The sequence below is a fragment of the Neolamprologus multifasciatus genome, chromosome 22 (genome assembly GCF_963576455.1).
Source record: "Neolamprologus multifasciatus chromosome 22, fNeoMul1.2, whole genome shotgun sequence".
Lineage (NCBI taxonomy): Eukaryota > Metazoa > Chordata > Actinopteri > Cichliformes > Cichlidae > Neolamprologus > Neolamprologus multifasciatus.
In genome coordinates, this window is record NC_140459.1 from 3,391,809 (window position 1) to 3,405,447 (window position 13,639).

At 46.1% G+C, this 13,639-nt stretch overlaps 1 pseudogene and 1 gene segment (V, D, J or C); one reads left to right on the forward strand and one right to left on the reverse strand.

The window, feature by feature from the left end:
- Nucleotides 1-6,740: 6,740 nt before the first annotated feature.
- Nucleotides 6,741-7,648, forward strand: LOC146492611 (immunoglobulin kappa variable 6D-21-like). The segment is given in 2 exon segments: nucleotides 6,741-6,917; nucleotides 7,126-7,648. Coding segments are annotated over 2 exon segments (360 nt in total).
- A 3,452-nt stretch (nucleotides 7,649-11,100) lies between these two features.
- On the reverse strand, nucleotides 11,101-12,672 carry LOC146492612 (Ig kappa-b4 chain C region pseudogene; annotated as a pseudogene). Its single transcript, XR_014872099.1, has 2 exons — nucleotides 12,554-12,672; nucleotides 11,101-11,512 (listed from the first exon to the last, which is right to left on the reverse strand). The product of XR_014872099.1 is annotated as an Ig kappa-b4 chain C region pseudogene (transcript).
- Between the last annotated feature and the right edge of the window lie 967 nt (nucleotides 12,673-13,639).

Here is a 13,639-nt window from a genome sequence, read left to right on the forward strand (position 1 = left end):
GGATGATTACTATACCTTTCTAATGTGATGTTGTTGTCCCTCGCTCTCTTTCTCTCTGGCTCTGTTCCTGTGCTGCTGCGAGTGTAACTAACGCCCCTCCCCCCTCTGCCCAGCGCAAAGTACAGGCCGCGCGTGCGGAGTTCTGCGGAAAAAAGGGCGAGAGAGAGGGCGAGAGAAAGAAAAAAAAAAAAAAACCTCACGGCTCCCAATGAGGAGCCGGCTCGCGTCGTTCAGTTCAAAGAGTCGGCTCTAAGAGCCATTTCGTTCGCGAACGACCCAACACTACTCAGGACCATGACAGAACCCCCCCCTCACCCTCAAGGGCTGGCTCCAGACAGCCCAACAGAAACACAAAACTGTCCAAAGCACAGAAAACAACCCAACCAGGCCGGGCGGTGGGGGTCCAGGGGTCCGTTCTTCGTATCTCGCTAAGTAAGTTAGCTGGATTTGATTGTTGACGATTTCGCGTGATCTTGGATCGTTCGGTTCTCCGAAGCTCATCCGGGACTTGCTGTCATAGCAATAGATCCGTAAGCGTAAACCTGCTTGGGAGCAGGCTTACTTTATGTAAACAGGATTAGATCGCGGCCACTCAGGTATGTCCGCTTCATTTATACAAAAGCAACAGCGATATTTTTCCACTGTTTTTCCATAAATAAATATTATCAATGTAACTAAAGATAATGCAGTATTTGATTCTTTTATTGATTTCATACAGATACATACAGGTCATTTCCTAAAAAAAGGGAAATGTACTATTAATCATTCTATTTCATGTATTTGATTATTTCAAATGTAATTCATATTTTAGAGTAGTAATAGTAAATTACTTCGTGTAATCAAGATGAGAGACCACGGCTATAAAAGCGAAGGTGGATTTGGGAAGTCTGTCGCAGCCATGTCCTGTCCGTTTGTACGCGAGCAACCCATTGCGGAAAGTGCAAGATTGATAAGGAGAGCATTCAACCCTAGGGCCAGCTCCTCTGCTGGGGTGTGACGAGGGGGTGCAGGACCACCACCTGTCTTTTTGCTCTGCCCTTTTCTTGGTTGCTGTTATAAACAAACAAACAGATTATTTCAGGGTCTCTTTTCAAGAGACTAAAAGCAATATAAGTGATAAATATTACCATTCTGTAGAATATTCTTATATTTCACTTTTACGTGTTCCCATGTTCTAGTGGGTACTGTTGTGGCTCTAATGTGAAAGAGGATATAATGTAATATAATATAATATGATATAATATAATATAATATGATATAATGTAATATAATATAATACATTACTTACGAGTTTAATTTGTCAGCAACTTTCTGCCAGCCCTCTCTCCTTGCTTTTGCAGCCTTTGCAGTGTTCCCTTGCGTTTTAATTAAACTCTGAAACTCCTGAAATCCCTCAATCAAGAGTTCTTGCTCTGCTGCCGAAAAATACTGAGTGCGCTCCTTCGACATTTTCGCCGACCAATCAAAGAGTTGCCGATCAATGTTTCTACTATCGATGTGTACCCCCTTTTAAGCCACCCAGCGATCTCACATTACTTCATCCAGCTGTACTAATCGTCAACAACAGTTGTGTTCGGAGAACCGGAATAGCGAGCTCAAAGTTGGCGCGATGATTTGATCTTGGATGTGTCATTTGATCTTGGATGTAGTAAGCGAGGTACGAAGAATGGACCCCAGGACGGAGGGACCGAAACTGAAGACAAAACCGTAACCAAAACACTGGAGCATGGTAAGCAGATCAAACAGTTCGAGAGGCAGACCCGGAGGTTGCCGGCACAAAAGTTCATAAGTCAAACGGTCGGAGGGCCGACCAAGTGGGTGACCCAGGTGACAGAGCTGGTCTGGAGGCCAGCCGTGCGGAAAGCAACGGCGGCGACGACGTAGAAAGAGTTCAGGGGACCGGCCGTGCGGACGGCAATGGCGGTGGTGACAGAGCAAGTCAGGAGGCCGGCCACGTTCAGGGGGCCGCCCTTGATGGCGATGACGTCCAACCAAAGGCCTGGAAAGTGGCCGGCAATGTTGAGGAGACGACCACGGAAAAGCCGGCCGTGCTAGGCGTGGAAGAGATGGTGGCGTGGCAACCACAGGGCCAGACGAGGCAGAAGCTGAAACAAGCAAAGCTGAAGCAGAGGCTGGACCAGGCGACGGCGTGGATGAAGTTGAATCGGGACCAGGCGAAGCTGAATCTGGACCAGACGACGGCGAAGCTGATGCAGAGGCTGGACCAGGCGACGGCGTGGATGAGGCTGTGGATGGCGCTGCAGGCGGTGGCGTGGAAGCCGGAGACGGTGGCGCTGCAGGCGGGGGTGAAGCTGCTGCAGGCGGGGATGAAGCTGCTGCTGCAGGCGGCGGTGAAGCTGCTGCTGCAGGCGGCGGTGTGGGTGAAGCTGCTGCTGCAGGCGGCGGTGTGGGTGAAGCTGCTGCTGCAGGCGGCGGTGTGGGTGAAGCTGCTGCTGCAGGCGGCGGTGTGGGTGAAGCTGCTGCTGCAGGCGGCGGTGTGGGTGAAGCTGCTGCTGGCGGCGGCGGTGTGGGTGAAGCTGCTGCTGGCGGCGGCGGTGTGGAGGTTGCAGGTGGTGGAGATGGTGGTGGCTGAACGGTCTCGCCAGAACCGTCAGCAGACATGAGGACGTGCTTGCTTGGTCCTCCCGGACCCCCAGCTGACAAGGCAAGAGGCTGAAGCGGCTCCTCGGGCCCTCCAGCTGACGAGACAGGAGGCTGAAGCGGCTCCTCGCGCCCTCCAGCTGACGAGACAGGAGGCTGAAGCGGCTCCTCGCGCCCTCCAGCTGACGAGACAGGAGGCTGAAGCGGCTCCTCGCGCCCTCCAGCTGACGAGACAGGAGGCTGAAGCGGCTCCTCGGGCCCTCCAGCTGACGAGACAGGAGGCTGAAGCGGCTCCTCGGGCCCTCCAGCTGACGAGACAGGAGGCTGAAGCGGCTCCTCGGGCCCTCCAGCTGACGAGAATGGAGGCTGGACGGGCCCCTCGAACCCTCCAGCGGAGACAGGGAAGTGCTAGCCGGGCTCTCCAGAACCCCCAGCGGATGAGGCAGGTGGCGGCGTGGGAGCCGCAGAGTGCTGTATAGACTCATCAGAGTGTCCAGTGGGAGCTGATGTAGAGCCAGAGGGTATAGGGACCCCTGGCTGAATGTGTAGATTACCAGGTGAGTGAGTGTGCATAGGACCAGGTGAGTGAGTGTGTAGCCGACTAGGGGACTGAATCGCTACAGGAGACACCGAGAGCTGAGCTACTTGATGCTGTCCTGAAATATGAACTGGTGGGAGAGCTGATATCTGAGCTGCAGTTTGTAGTGGCAGTTGTCGTGAATCTGGTGATTGAGTGAATGCCTGAGGAGCAGGAGTCTGAACTGGGGACAGCCAGGCAGCCAAGCCAAGCTTCCGGCCGGGCAGCCAAGCCAAGCTTCCGGCCGGGCAGCCAAGCCAAGCTTCCGGCCGGGCAGCCAAGCCAAGCTTCCGGCCGGGCAGCCAAGCCAAGCTTCCGGCCGGGCAGCCAAGCCAAGCTTCCGGCCGGGCAGCCAAGCCAAGCTTCCGGAGTCTGCTGAGGGAGGGCATTCAGACTCTGGGGAGGCCCTGAAGAATGTTTCAATATCTGCAACATTACAACTTGAGGTCTTTAAATGAGTGTCAGTAGTCCAAGAAACAAAACATTTGGGTGCACACTGAACAGTCTCTTGAGGTGGCAGTTCAGATAATAAAACAGTCTTAATTTTCTCAGAGCTTAGGTTAATTGTCTCTGGGGTGGAGGCTGCAGCTTTAGCTGATTCAGGGATAGCTGATACGGGGTTAACAGGCTCAGATGGAGCAGAAGAAACAGTCCTTTTTATTGTTATGCCCAGAAAGAGTGCGGGAAGAACTGTCGTGGTTACTCACAGCTGCTGATTGCTCTGGGGAGGGGCTGGAGTGCGGCTGTAGCAAGGAATGGTGATGGCGCCGGTGCCGCTTCCTCCTGGAAGTGGGAGTACAGACTGCAGAGGAGAACAGCAATGGCGGAGAGGCAGACTCCTCATCCTGCGACCATATGGCCGCAAGGAAAGAGGCTGGCGAGCGATAGCCGGAGCAGACCGGAGTCGGTAGTTCACTCTGTGGACACGACAAGGGGTTGATATCCTGCCGCGGCGATCGCTATGGTATTGCAGAAAGCTCCGTGTTCGGCTGCTGCTGTGTTGCAGGGAGCTCACACTGCTTCGCGGCGAGCTCCGTCTGCTGCTGCTGTTGCTGCGGAGGCCTCGGACTGGAGTACTGCGAATGAGCAAAGACTGCTAGCTCCCGAGCGTGAAGAACCTCCTGGGCTTCGTGCAGCTCGTCCATTAAGCTCATAAATCCCTTAAGTTGGCGGAGATGTGGATTTCCCTCGAGGATTGTTCCGATAGCGTTTAATCCGATCGCCATTGCCTTAGTATCCTTCATGTGGGAAATTCACTTTATGAGGCCCATGACGCGGGCGAGATCGCTCTCCCGAGATGAGCCGGCTGGGTCCAGGTTATGGTCGCGTCGTTCTGTCATGGTTGGCTGTGTGGCAGGTAGGCAGGAGTGGTGGACCCAAGATGCAGGACTCTTAGGAAACGAGGTTTCAAACTGAAAATGCAGCTTTATTGCTGGAACAAAACTTCAACATAAAATAAAACTCACAAAAGCAAACAAAACTCTAAACTGAGGTGCATGAGGACTGGAAATCATGAACACACAGCAAGTTGAGGGTACGACACAACTGGGAGCAAAGGAAAACACAGGGCTTAAATACACGGGGGAGTAATTAGCAAATGGACAACAGGAGGGAGACACAGCTGGGAGAAATTAGGCTAACGAGACAGGAGAAAGGTAAAACTGAACACATTGACATGAGACATGAACTTTCAGAATAAAACAGGAAACTGACACAGAGAAGCATGGACAGACAGAGGGAACACAGGCAGGCATGAAACAAACACACTAACACATAGAAAACCAAAACAAAAGACAAGGCAGAATATAGAAGAATATGAAGAAACACAAAACACCGAGTCCTCAGACTCAGGACCATGAAGGTGGGTTTAAATAACAAACATTCATAAAGGAACAATTTCAACACAAATATGTCTAATTTTTATTAGACTTTTCGTTAATATTATCAGAAAAGAGACTGAACCACTAATAGAAATCATCACATTGATCCAAGTCTCTGCTGGCATCAGTCAGATGATTTCCATAGAGAGCCGCTTTGCATCAGCAGCACCATGCTCCAGTGCTCTGGGAGAGTTTATAGTCCTGAGAGTTGAACACTGGATGACTGACAGCTGTCCTTCATCACAACAGAAGCCACAGAAATCCTCCTCATCAAAAACATGACTTTGATCTGCGTCCTCATCTGGACTCTCCTCTGCTGCTGCTTCACAGGTAAAGTCCAGAGAATCAAACTCCTCTCCTCTATCAACATCTGTCCCTCTGAAATGAAGCCCACAAAACCATGAAGCTGCTTTATGTTTTTGTCTCTGTGTCCTCAGAGTCCAGAGGACAGATCACAGTGACTCAGCCTGGAGCAGTGAGCTCTGCTGTGGGAGCAACTGTGAACATCAAGTGTAGGACCAGTCAGGATGTTCGTGTTGTGAGCAACTACCATCTTTTAGCCTGGTACCAACAGAAAGATGGAGGAGTTCCTAAACGTCTCATTTACTACACTAGCACTCTAGATTCAGGGATTCCAGATCGTTTTACAGGCAGTGGATCAGACTCTGACTTCACTCTGACCATCAGTGGAGTCCAGGCTGAAGATGCAGCAGTTTATTACTGTCAGAGTGAACACTATATCAACAGTCAGTGGTTGTTCACACAGTGAAAAACAGTCGTACAAAAACCTCCCTCAGTCAGACTGAACAGAAACTGAAGTGACTGCTGCAGCTGGAAGATACTGCAGAGACTGATACAGTTCACTGAGGACACACACACACACACACACTAACATTTTATCAACGGTTAGTGATGATTAAATGAATATGTATTGAAAAAAAGATTACTGTCCCTGTCAGAGATCATGAATCCTTCACATTCGTTTAATTTCTCACCTTTTGTCTGTTTTGCCAAAAACTGAATGCCGCCAGACAGAGAATGAGAAAATCCTCACTCAACTTTGACCTCAGGTTCACACTGGAAAATATTCTCAAAGATTTGAATCAAAAATAAAAACTTTTATTAAACTTTTACAGCTTCTACAGATTCTGCTCAAAAGCCAGTTAAACACCTGAAGGTCATTTTATTACACTGGAACAACAGATGGAACAATCTCACCACTAAGACCTGAGGTGCAGTTTTCATTCATAACACCTGATCTTACTCACAGGTGGAGACACACATCTATCAATAGGAAATACTACAAACTCCATGTGCTGAGTTACAGTCATAACAATAAAAACCAGAGGAAATCTGAGCTCACAAAGGTTTTTGTGTTGGGAAACTCCCATGAGTTCCATTTTTTACAGCTTTTGCACATGTTCAAGACGGATGGTTGGAGTTTATCATCTCTTCTGACCTCATCATTCCTTCATGTGGTATTTTTCTCTATTTAAATCACTGTAAAATCCTGTGTCAAAATGGCAAAAAATGGTTGTTGTTACTAATCACTTGTGAAAAGACCAAAGCAACTGCAAACCAGGAAAAAATGTTCACAAACTACAAATCCATGTCGGAATATTCAATATCCTCAATATGTGATAATGTAATTTGGAGATGCTTTTAGTACTGAGTGGGAAGCAGCTGCAGATGACTGAGTCTGTGTGTTTGCATATGTGTCCTGCCTCTCTGCTCACAGCTGTTAAGAGGCCAGTGTTGATCAGTGGCTGTCCAGGCCTTTCAGAGCCACTCACACACCAGCAGCACAATGATGATGTCACTGACTCTACTGCTGGCCACCCTGGGGCTCCTTGTTCAGGGTGAGACTCTCTGTCTTTGCTTCAGCATGCAGCCAGGTTCACCACAATGATGTTCTGCTATGATGGAGAAACTCTGAAACCAGCAGCACTGACCTTCTTCCATCTGTTCTCCATGTTAGAGAAATGATCCTCTAATGTTTGGATGTTTGATCATCTTTCTCTGAGCTCGATTTGTCTCAATAACTTTTCTCCTCTTTTTATGTTTCAGGTTCATCAGGAGAACAAGTCCTGACTCAGACTCCTAAAGCTCAGTCTGCTGTTCCAGGACAGACTGTCTCTGTCAGATGTAAAGCCAGTTCAAGTGTGGGTAGCTACCTCCACTGGTATCTTCAGAAACCCTCAGAAGCTCCTAAACTGCTTGTTTATTATGCAACAAACCGTCAGTCTGGAGTTTCTGATCGTTTCAGTGGAAGTGGATCTGGGACTGACTTCACTTTGACCATTAGTGGAGTTCAGGCTGAAGATGCAGGAGTTTATTACTGTCAGCAGGGTCACAGCACTCCGTTCACACAGTGAAAAACTGTCGTACAAAAACCTCTCAGCTGAAGAGGAACTGATCTGAAGCAACAGCTGCAGAACAAACTAAAAGACTGGGAGGAACGATGACTTTAATATTTACTGTGAAATTTCATTTGTGTGCACTCACAGTTTAACGTTCATAAATTTATTGAAAAAGTTGTTAGTAACATGAAAAATACAAAACAAAAAAACATGAAGTGGTGTCCCCGAATAAAAACATAGATGTTTAATGAGTCACAGAATACGGACACAACACTGGCTTCAGATTTTTAACATGTGAACATTATTTTTAATTGACTGATGTTCTCTGTTGTCCATCAGTCTGACTCATTCTTAGTTTCTACATTTATAACAATGGACAGTCTGTCCAGAGAGAGGCTCGACCTACTACAGAGAGAGAAAATAGACTTTAGAGAAACTGAGAGTTCAGATAAAAACACGTAGCTGGAAAGTCCACAAAGAAATAAAAATGGTGTTTTTGCTCATTAAAGATTTGCATATTAATCATAGTTGTAAAATATAACAAGCTGTTATTAGGAGTGATGTTATACAGGTCTGATAATTATTGTCCATTAATCAGATAGCAACACAAATGCTGTTGTCAGTGTTTCTGCACTGATGAGCAGCTCTTTTCTATTTGTAAGCTGTTAAATATTAAACTGATCCATCTGTGGAGCTCAGCTGCAGTCCTTCATCACACAAGTCCAGAAAATCACTGTAGTCACATCACAACTATCCATCCATCCATCCATCCATCTTCATCCGCTTTTATCCGAGGCCGGGTCGCGGGGGCAGCAGCCTAAGCAAAGAGGCCCAGACCTCCCTCTCCCCAGCCACCTCCTCCAGCTTATCCGGGGGAACACCAAGGCGTTCCCAGGCCAGCCGAGAGATATAATCTCTCCAGCGTGTCCTGGGTCTGCCCCGGGGCCTCCTCCCGGTGGGACATGCCTGGAACACCTCACCCAGGAGGCGCCCAAGAGGCATCCTTGTCAGATGCCCGAACCACCTCAGCTGGCTCCTTTCAATGTGGAGCAGCAGCGGCTCTACTCTGAGCCCCTCCCGGATGGCCGAACTTCTCACCCTATCTCTAAGGGAGAGGCCAGCCACCCTTCGGAGGAAGCTCATTTCCGCCGCTTGTATCCGCGATCTTGTTCTTTCGGTCACTACCCACAGCTCGTGGCCATAGGTGAGGGTAGGGACGTAGATCGACCGGTAAATTGAGAGCTTCGCTTTTACACTCAGCTCCCTCTTCACCACGACGGACCGGTGCAGCGTCTGCATTACTGCAGCTGCAGCCCCAATCCGTCTGTCGATCTCCGGCTCCCTTCTCCCATCACTCGCGAACAAGACCCCGAGATACTTGAACTCCTCCACTTGGGGCAGGAACTCATCCCCGACCCGGAGTGGGCACTCCACCCTTTTCCGGCTGAGAACCATGGCCTCAGATTTGGAGGTGCTGATCCTCATTCCCGCTGCTTCACACTCGGCTGCGAACCGCTCCAGTGCGAGCTGGAGGCCCTCACCCGATGAAGCCAACAGAACCACATCATCCGCAAAAATCAGAGATGAGATTCTGAGGCCACCAAAGCGAAAGCCCTTCGCCACTTGGCTGCGCCTAGAAATCCTGTCCATAAAAATTATGAACAGAACCGGTGACAAAGGGCAGCCCTGGCGGAGCCCATCACCCACCGGGAACGAGTCCGACTTATTGCCGGCAATGCGAACCAAGCTCTTGCAACGGTTGTATAGAGATCGAATGACCGTAGCAATGGGCCAGACACCCCATACTCCCGCAACACCTCCCACAGGACACCCCGAGGGACACGGTCGAATGCCTTCTCCAAGTCCACAAAACACATGTAGACTGGTTGGGCAAACTCCCATGCACCCTCAAGTATCCGCGAGAGGATGAAGAGCTGGTCCAGTGTTCCGCGACCAGGACGAAAACCGCATTGTTCCTCCTGTATCCGAGGTTCGACTAGCGGACGAACTCTCCTTTCCAGCACCCTGGCATAGACTTTCCCGGGGAGGCTGAGGAGTGTGATCCCCCTGTAGTTGGAACACACCCTCCAGTCCCCCTTCTTGAAGATGGGGACCACCACCCCGGTCTGCCAGTCCAGGGGTACTGCCCCTGATCTCCACGCAACATTGCAGAGGCGTGTCAACCAAGACAGCCCTACAACATCCAGAGCCTTCAGGAACTCGGGGCGGACCTCATCAACACCAGGGGCTCTGCCACCAAGGAGTTGTTTAACTGCCTCAGTGACCTCGCCCCCAGAAATTGGCGGGTCATTCCCCTCATCCCCAGACTCTGCTTCCTCCTCGGAAGACGCGTCAGTGGGATTAAGGAGGTCCTCGAAGTATTCCTTCCACCGCCTGACAATTTTCTCAGTCGACGTCAGCAGCGCTCCGCCAGCACTGTACACAGTGCAGGTAGAGCACATCACAACTAGTGTCTATAATATTCTAATATTCTGCTGATTAACAAATCAAGCAGGCTGTTATAACAGTGTTTGTAGGAATGTGTTCATTCTCATGTCAGTGACGATTTAGCCTCATTTGGATATTTCCAACATAAACGAATCACTGTTACTGTTGTAAAAACCTAAAGTTATTTAGTCAGTTTCCAAAGTATTAATGTAGATAGAACAAAGAATTTTAAGGTGTCTCTTTAAAATAATATCTTACTAATGCTTAAAAGTGTGACATTATTATAAAGTCCTCCCAAAATCTGAAACCACTGAAAATAAGATGTGATCATCCTGACAGACTGTGGTCTTTGTCTTTTTTAAGAGGTTTAGTGAAGTGAGTTTCTCTCATTTTGCTGTGAACACTAGATGAGATTAACTTCTATATAAGTTGATTAAAGCAGAGCTGTGGTCTCTCATCTGCCTGCATTCCTGTGTTTGTTCTGTTAGTCTGTTCTTAACATCATGTCCACTGTCAAGCTCAATTCTGTCGTCATTATTTGAGTCTAGTTGTTGTCTCGCTGCCTTCTGTGAGTTACTCAGCCTCTGTTTTGTGTGCTTTAAATCTCAGACTCCTGATCTCCACCTCATCCTGACAATTAGGGATCCTCAACTAAGTCTCCACCTGCTTCACCTCTGCCACCACCAGCTTCTAGACTCTTCTCTGCTTTGTTGCTTCATCAGAGTTTCACTGCCAAATAGTTCATTAATCAAACGTCAGCAAATCTTCATTTAGATGTTCACTTAAATCTAAAAAACACAGATGACGCCCTGCTCTTTAATTTCAATTATTCTGATTGTTTTCTACACTATCAGATTAAAATGTAGATCATAAAACAGCTTTGAGACTGAAAATTATCAAGAGGACACAGATAATCTATGGTTGGACCTCAACATCTTAAATAAAATATTAAATGTGTGTTAATAGATTTAACCATTTTCACTGCACATTACACTCGATGTGTCTGTTTACATTTTTCTTTTAGTCTGGTTTAATAAATATTACAAAATCTTTATTTTTATGTGCATTTATTAAACTCACAGAGTCAAAGAACATGTTTCCTTGTTACATTTTTATTGTTTTAAAAGTCTGAAATATCAGCTTTACAACAGACACAAAAGGATGAAACTAGAGGAGATTGTTGCTGTGATTGTTGTCATTTTGAGATGAAAATATGACAATATTGACAATAATGTGTTTATTTTTTAAACTGCAAAGAAAAAGAAACAAAGAGACAGAAGAAAAACAGCATGAAAGACTCAGTGATTGACATCAGGACTGGGAACACTGGTCTCTCCTCAGTATCTCTGAGACCAGAGGCTGGGAGCCCTGGGTGGCCTCACAGGTCACAGAGCCCACCTTCCCCCACTGGTCTGCAGTGAGCGTCAGGGTGCTGCTCCAGCTGTAGAGGCCGTCGTTCTGCAGCACTCCAGGAGTCCTGCTCTCCTCCCCTCTGATGCTGCTGCTGCCACTGCTGTCGCTCGTCTTCCAGGACAGACTCCAGTCTGAGGGGAAGCCCTTGTTGGCCACACACATGAGCGTGGCCTTCCCCTGTTTCAGCTCTGCACTGGAGGGACCCAGCACCTTCAGGGCGGGGCGGGTATCACCTAGGAAACACCAATCGGCTTAGAGGACACGAACCACAATTTGATTTTCTCCGTTAAGAAGTTTCTGTCAGGTGTTTTTTCTGCTCCACCAGTCATTAACTCACACATTGTTTCACTTCCCTTTAAGAAACCTCTCATGCATATCAGCACAGAGAGAATCATCGCACAGTTTGAGCTGAAATATGTTCAAACTACACTGGAAATAAAAGAAGCAGATGTGGAAACATTTACAGCAGTTTGGCTTTAAAATGATTAGAAGTCTAAATCATGGACGACTGAAGAAATGAGTGGACACAAGCACAGAGCAGCTACTCATTCATATAGATTTGAAATGTTATTGAACAGCTCACATGATTTCAAACTAAATCTGAAACATCTGACACGATAAAAACATCAGAAAGCAAACTTTGACTCATCCAAACAGCAGCTGATGTGGTGGAAATTTACAAACTAATCATAAGATGAAGTTTACTCTTGTCTACAAATATTTTACTGTGACAGAAATGTAGATTAAACAAGAGAAACTCGCAGAGCTCATCTGAATTAGTCCAGTAAAAAGGACAAACATCAAAAACGAAATTATTTTAAATAAAAAAAATACTTTTGTCTCATCTAAGCAGCCTAACAAATAATTATTAAATAAAATGATAAAACATTTAATAATAAACACAGTTAATTAACTTACTTCCAACATCCAGTCTGGTTCCTCCACCAAAAGTCAACCACAGTGATACAAACTCATTGAGGCGCCGTACAAAAACCTCTGACTGTAGAGAGACACGGCTCTCTGACTGTCAGACTGAACTAAACCTACAGGCTCAACCAGTTAAAGCAAATAATTGTCTTGAATAAACTTTTTTTTCCAAATTTAAATAATTTTACATGTTTATTTTTATAAAACAGACTTTGTTTCTCAGCCCAACAAAACCAAACCAGAAAAAAATAAAAACGCTAATCATAACATGGACATTAGTGAGGATATATATATTTTCTACAAAAAACGAGAAAAAGGACATAGAAGTAACTTTGTTTTTGACTTACTTCCAAATTCCAGTCTGGTTCCTCCACCGAACGTGTACCACAGTGATACAAACTCATTGAGGCGCCGTACAAAAACCTCTGACTGTAGAGAGACACGGCTCTCTGACTCTGAAACAAACAAACTCAACTAAATCATTCACTCCTTCCTTTTCAGTTTTGAAAATGGGACTTCTTTCTCTGATGATATCAAATCAATCAATAATGAAATCATCAATTTAAACTTGATTGATTTAAAATTGATAAAACTTGATTTAATATGTGTCAGTATAAACTGAGACCTTTTTTTTTTTCATTTTTCACATGATATACAGTGTAGGTTAATTGTGATAAATCCATAAATACTGAAAAATACATAAAGACATATTTGCCTCCAATAAACTGAAATATATATACATTTAAAAATATTCTAGTGTCTAGTTGCCACTGAAAGGAACATCTTCAGTGCTCCTTGGCACTGATTCTCAAAGACTTTGAACTCGTCTGGAGGGATGAAGCCCTTTCTCCCAAATCATGCAGACGGAGAGCTCTGTCTAACACATCGGCCCAAAATCTCCTCGACATTTAGATTAAGCTCTAATGATTGTAAAAACATAATTTCACATAATTTCCATCCTCATTCAAGCATTAACTGATCCCTAGTGTCAGGGGCTGAGACCCTGTGTTTTAAGGTTATTTAGTATTTTTGATTTCTTAGGTTATATTAAAATATGTTACGTTCTTGTGGTGTTATTCTTAGTTAGGGTTTAATTGAAGTTTAGCCTAGTTGTGTTATCACCTAAGTCTCCTTGTTTGTGAGTCTTTTCCTGTCTTCTGTGTTAGTCTATCATATGTTATCATGTGTATGTCTCTCCAAGTTTCCTGTTTTACTTTGAAGAGTCTAGTATCTCCATGTTCATAGTGTTTCGTTTTACTTCCCGTGTAACATTGTAACCCAGTGTTAATTTGGTTATCTGATATTGTGTGATATTTAGTATATATGTATGTATCTACATTGGGTGTTCGGTTATAAATTGTTCTTCAATGATTTTGAGCTTTTCTTTCATTGATATTGAATTGCGGTTGCGAACAAGACCCCGAGGTACTTGA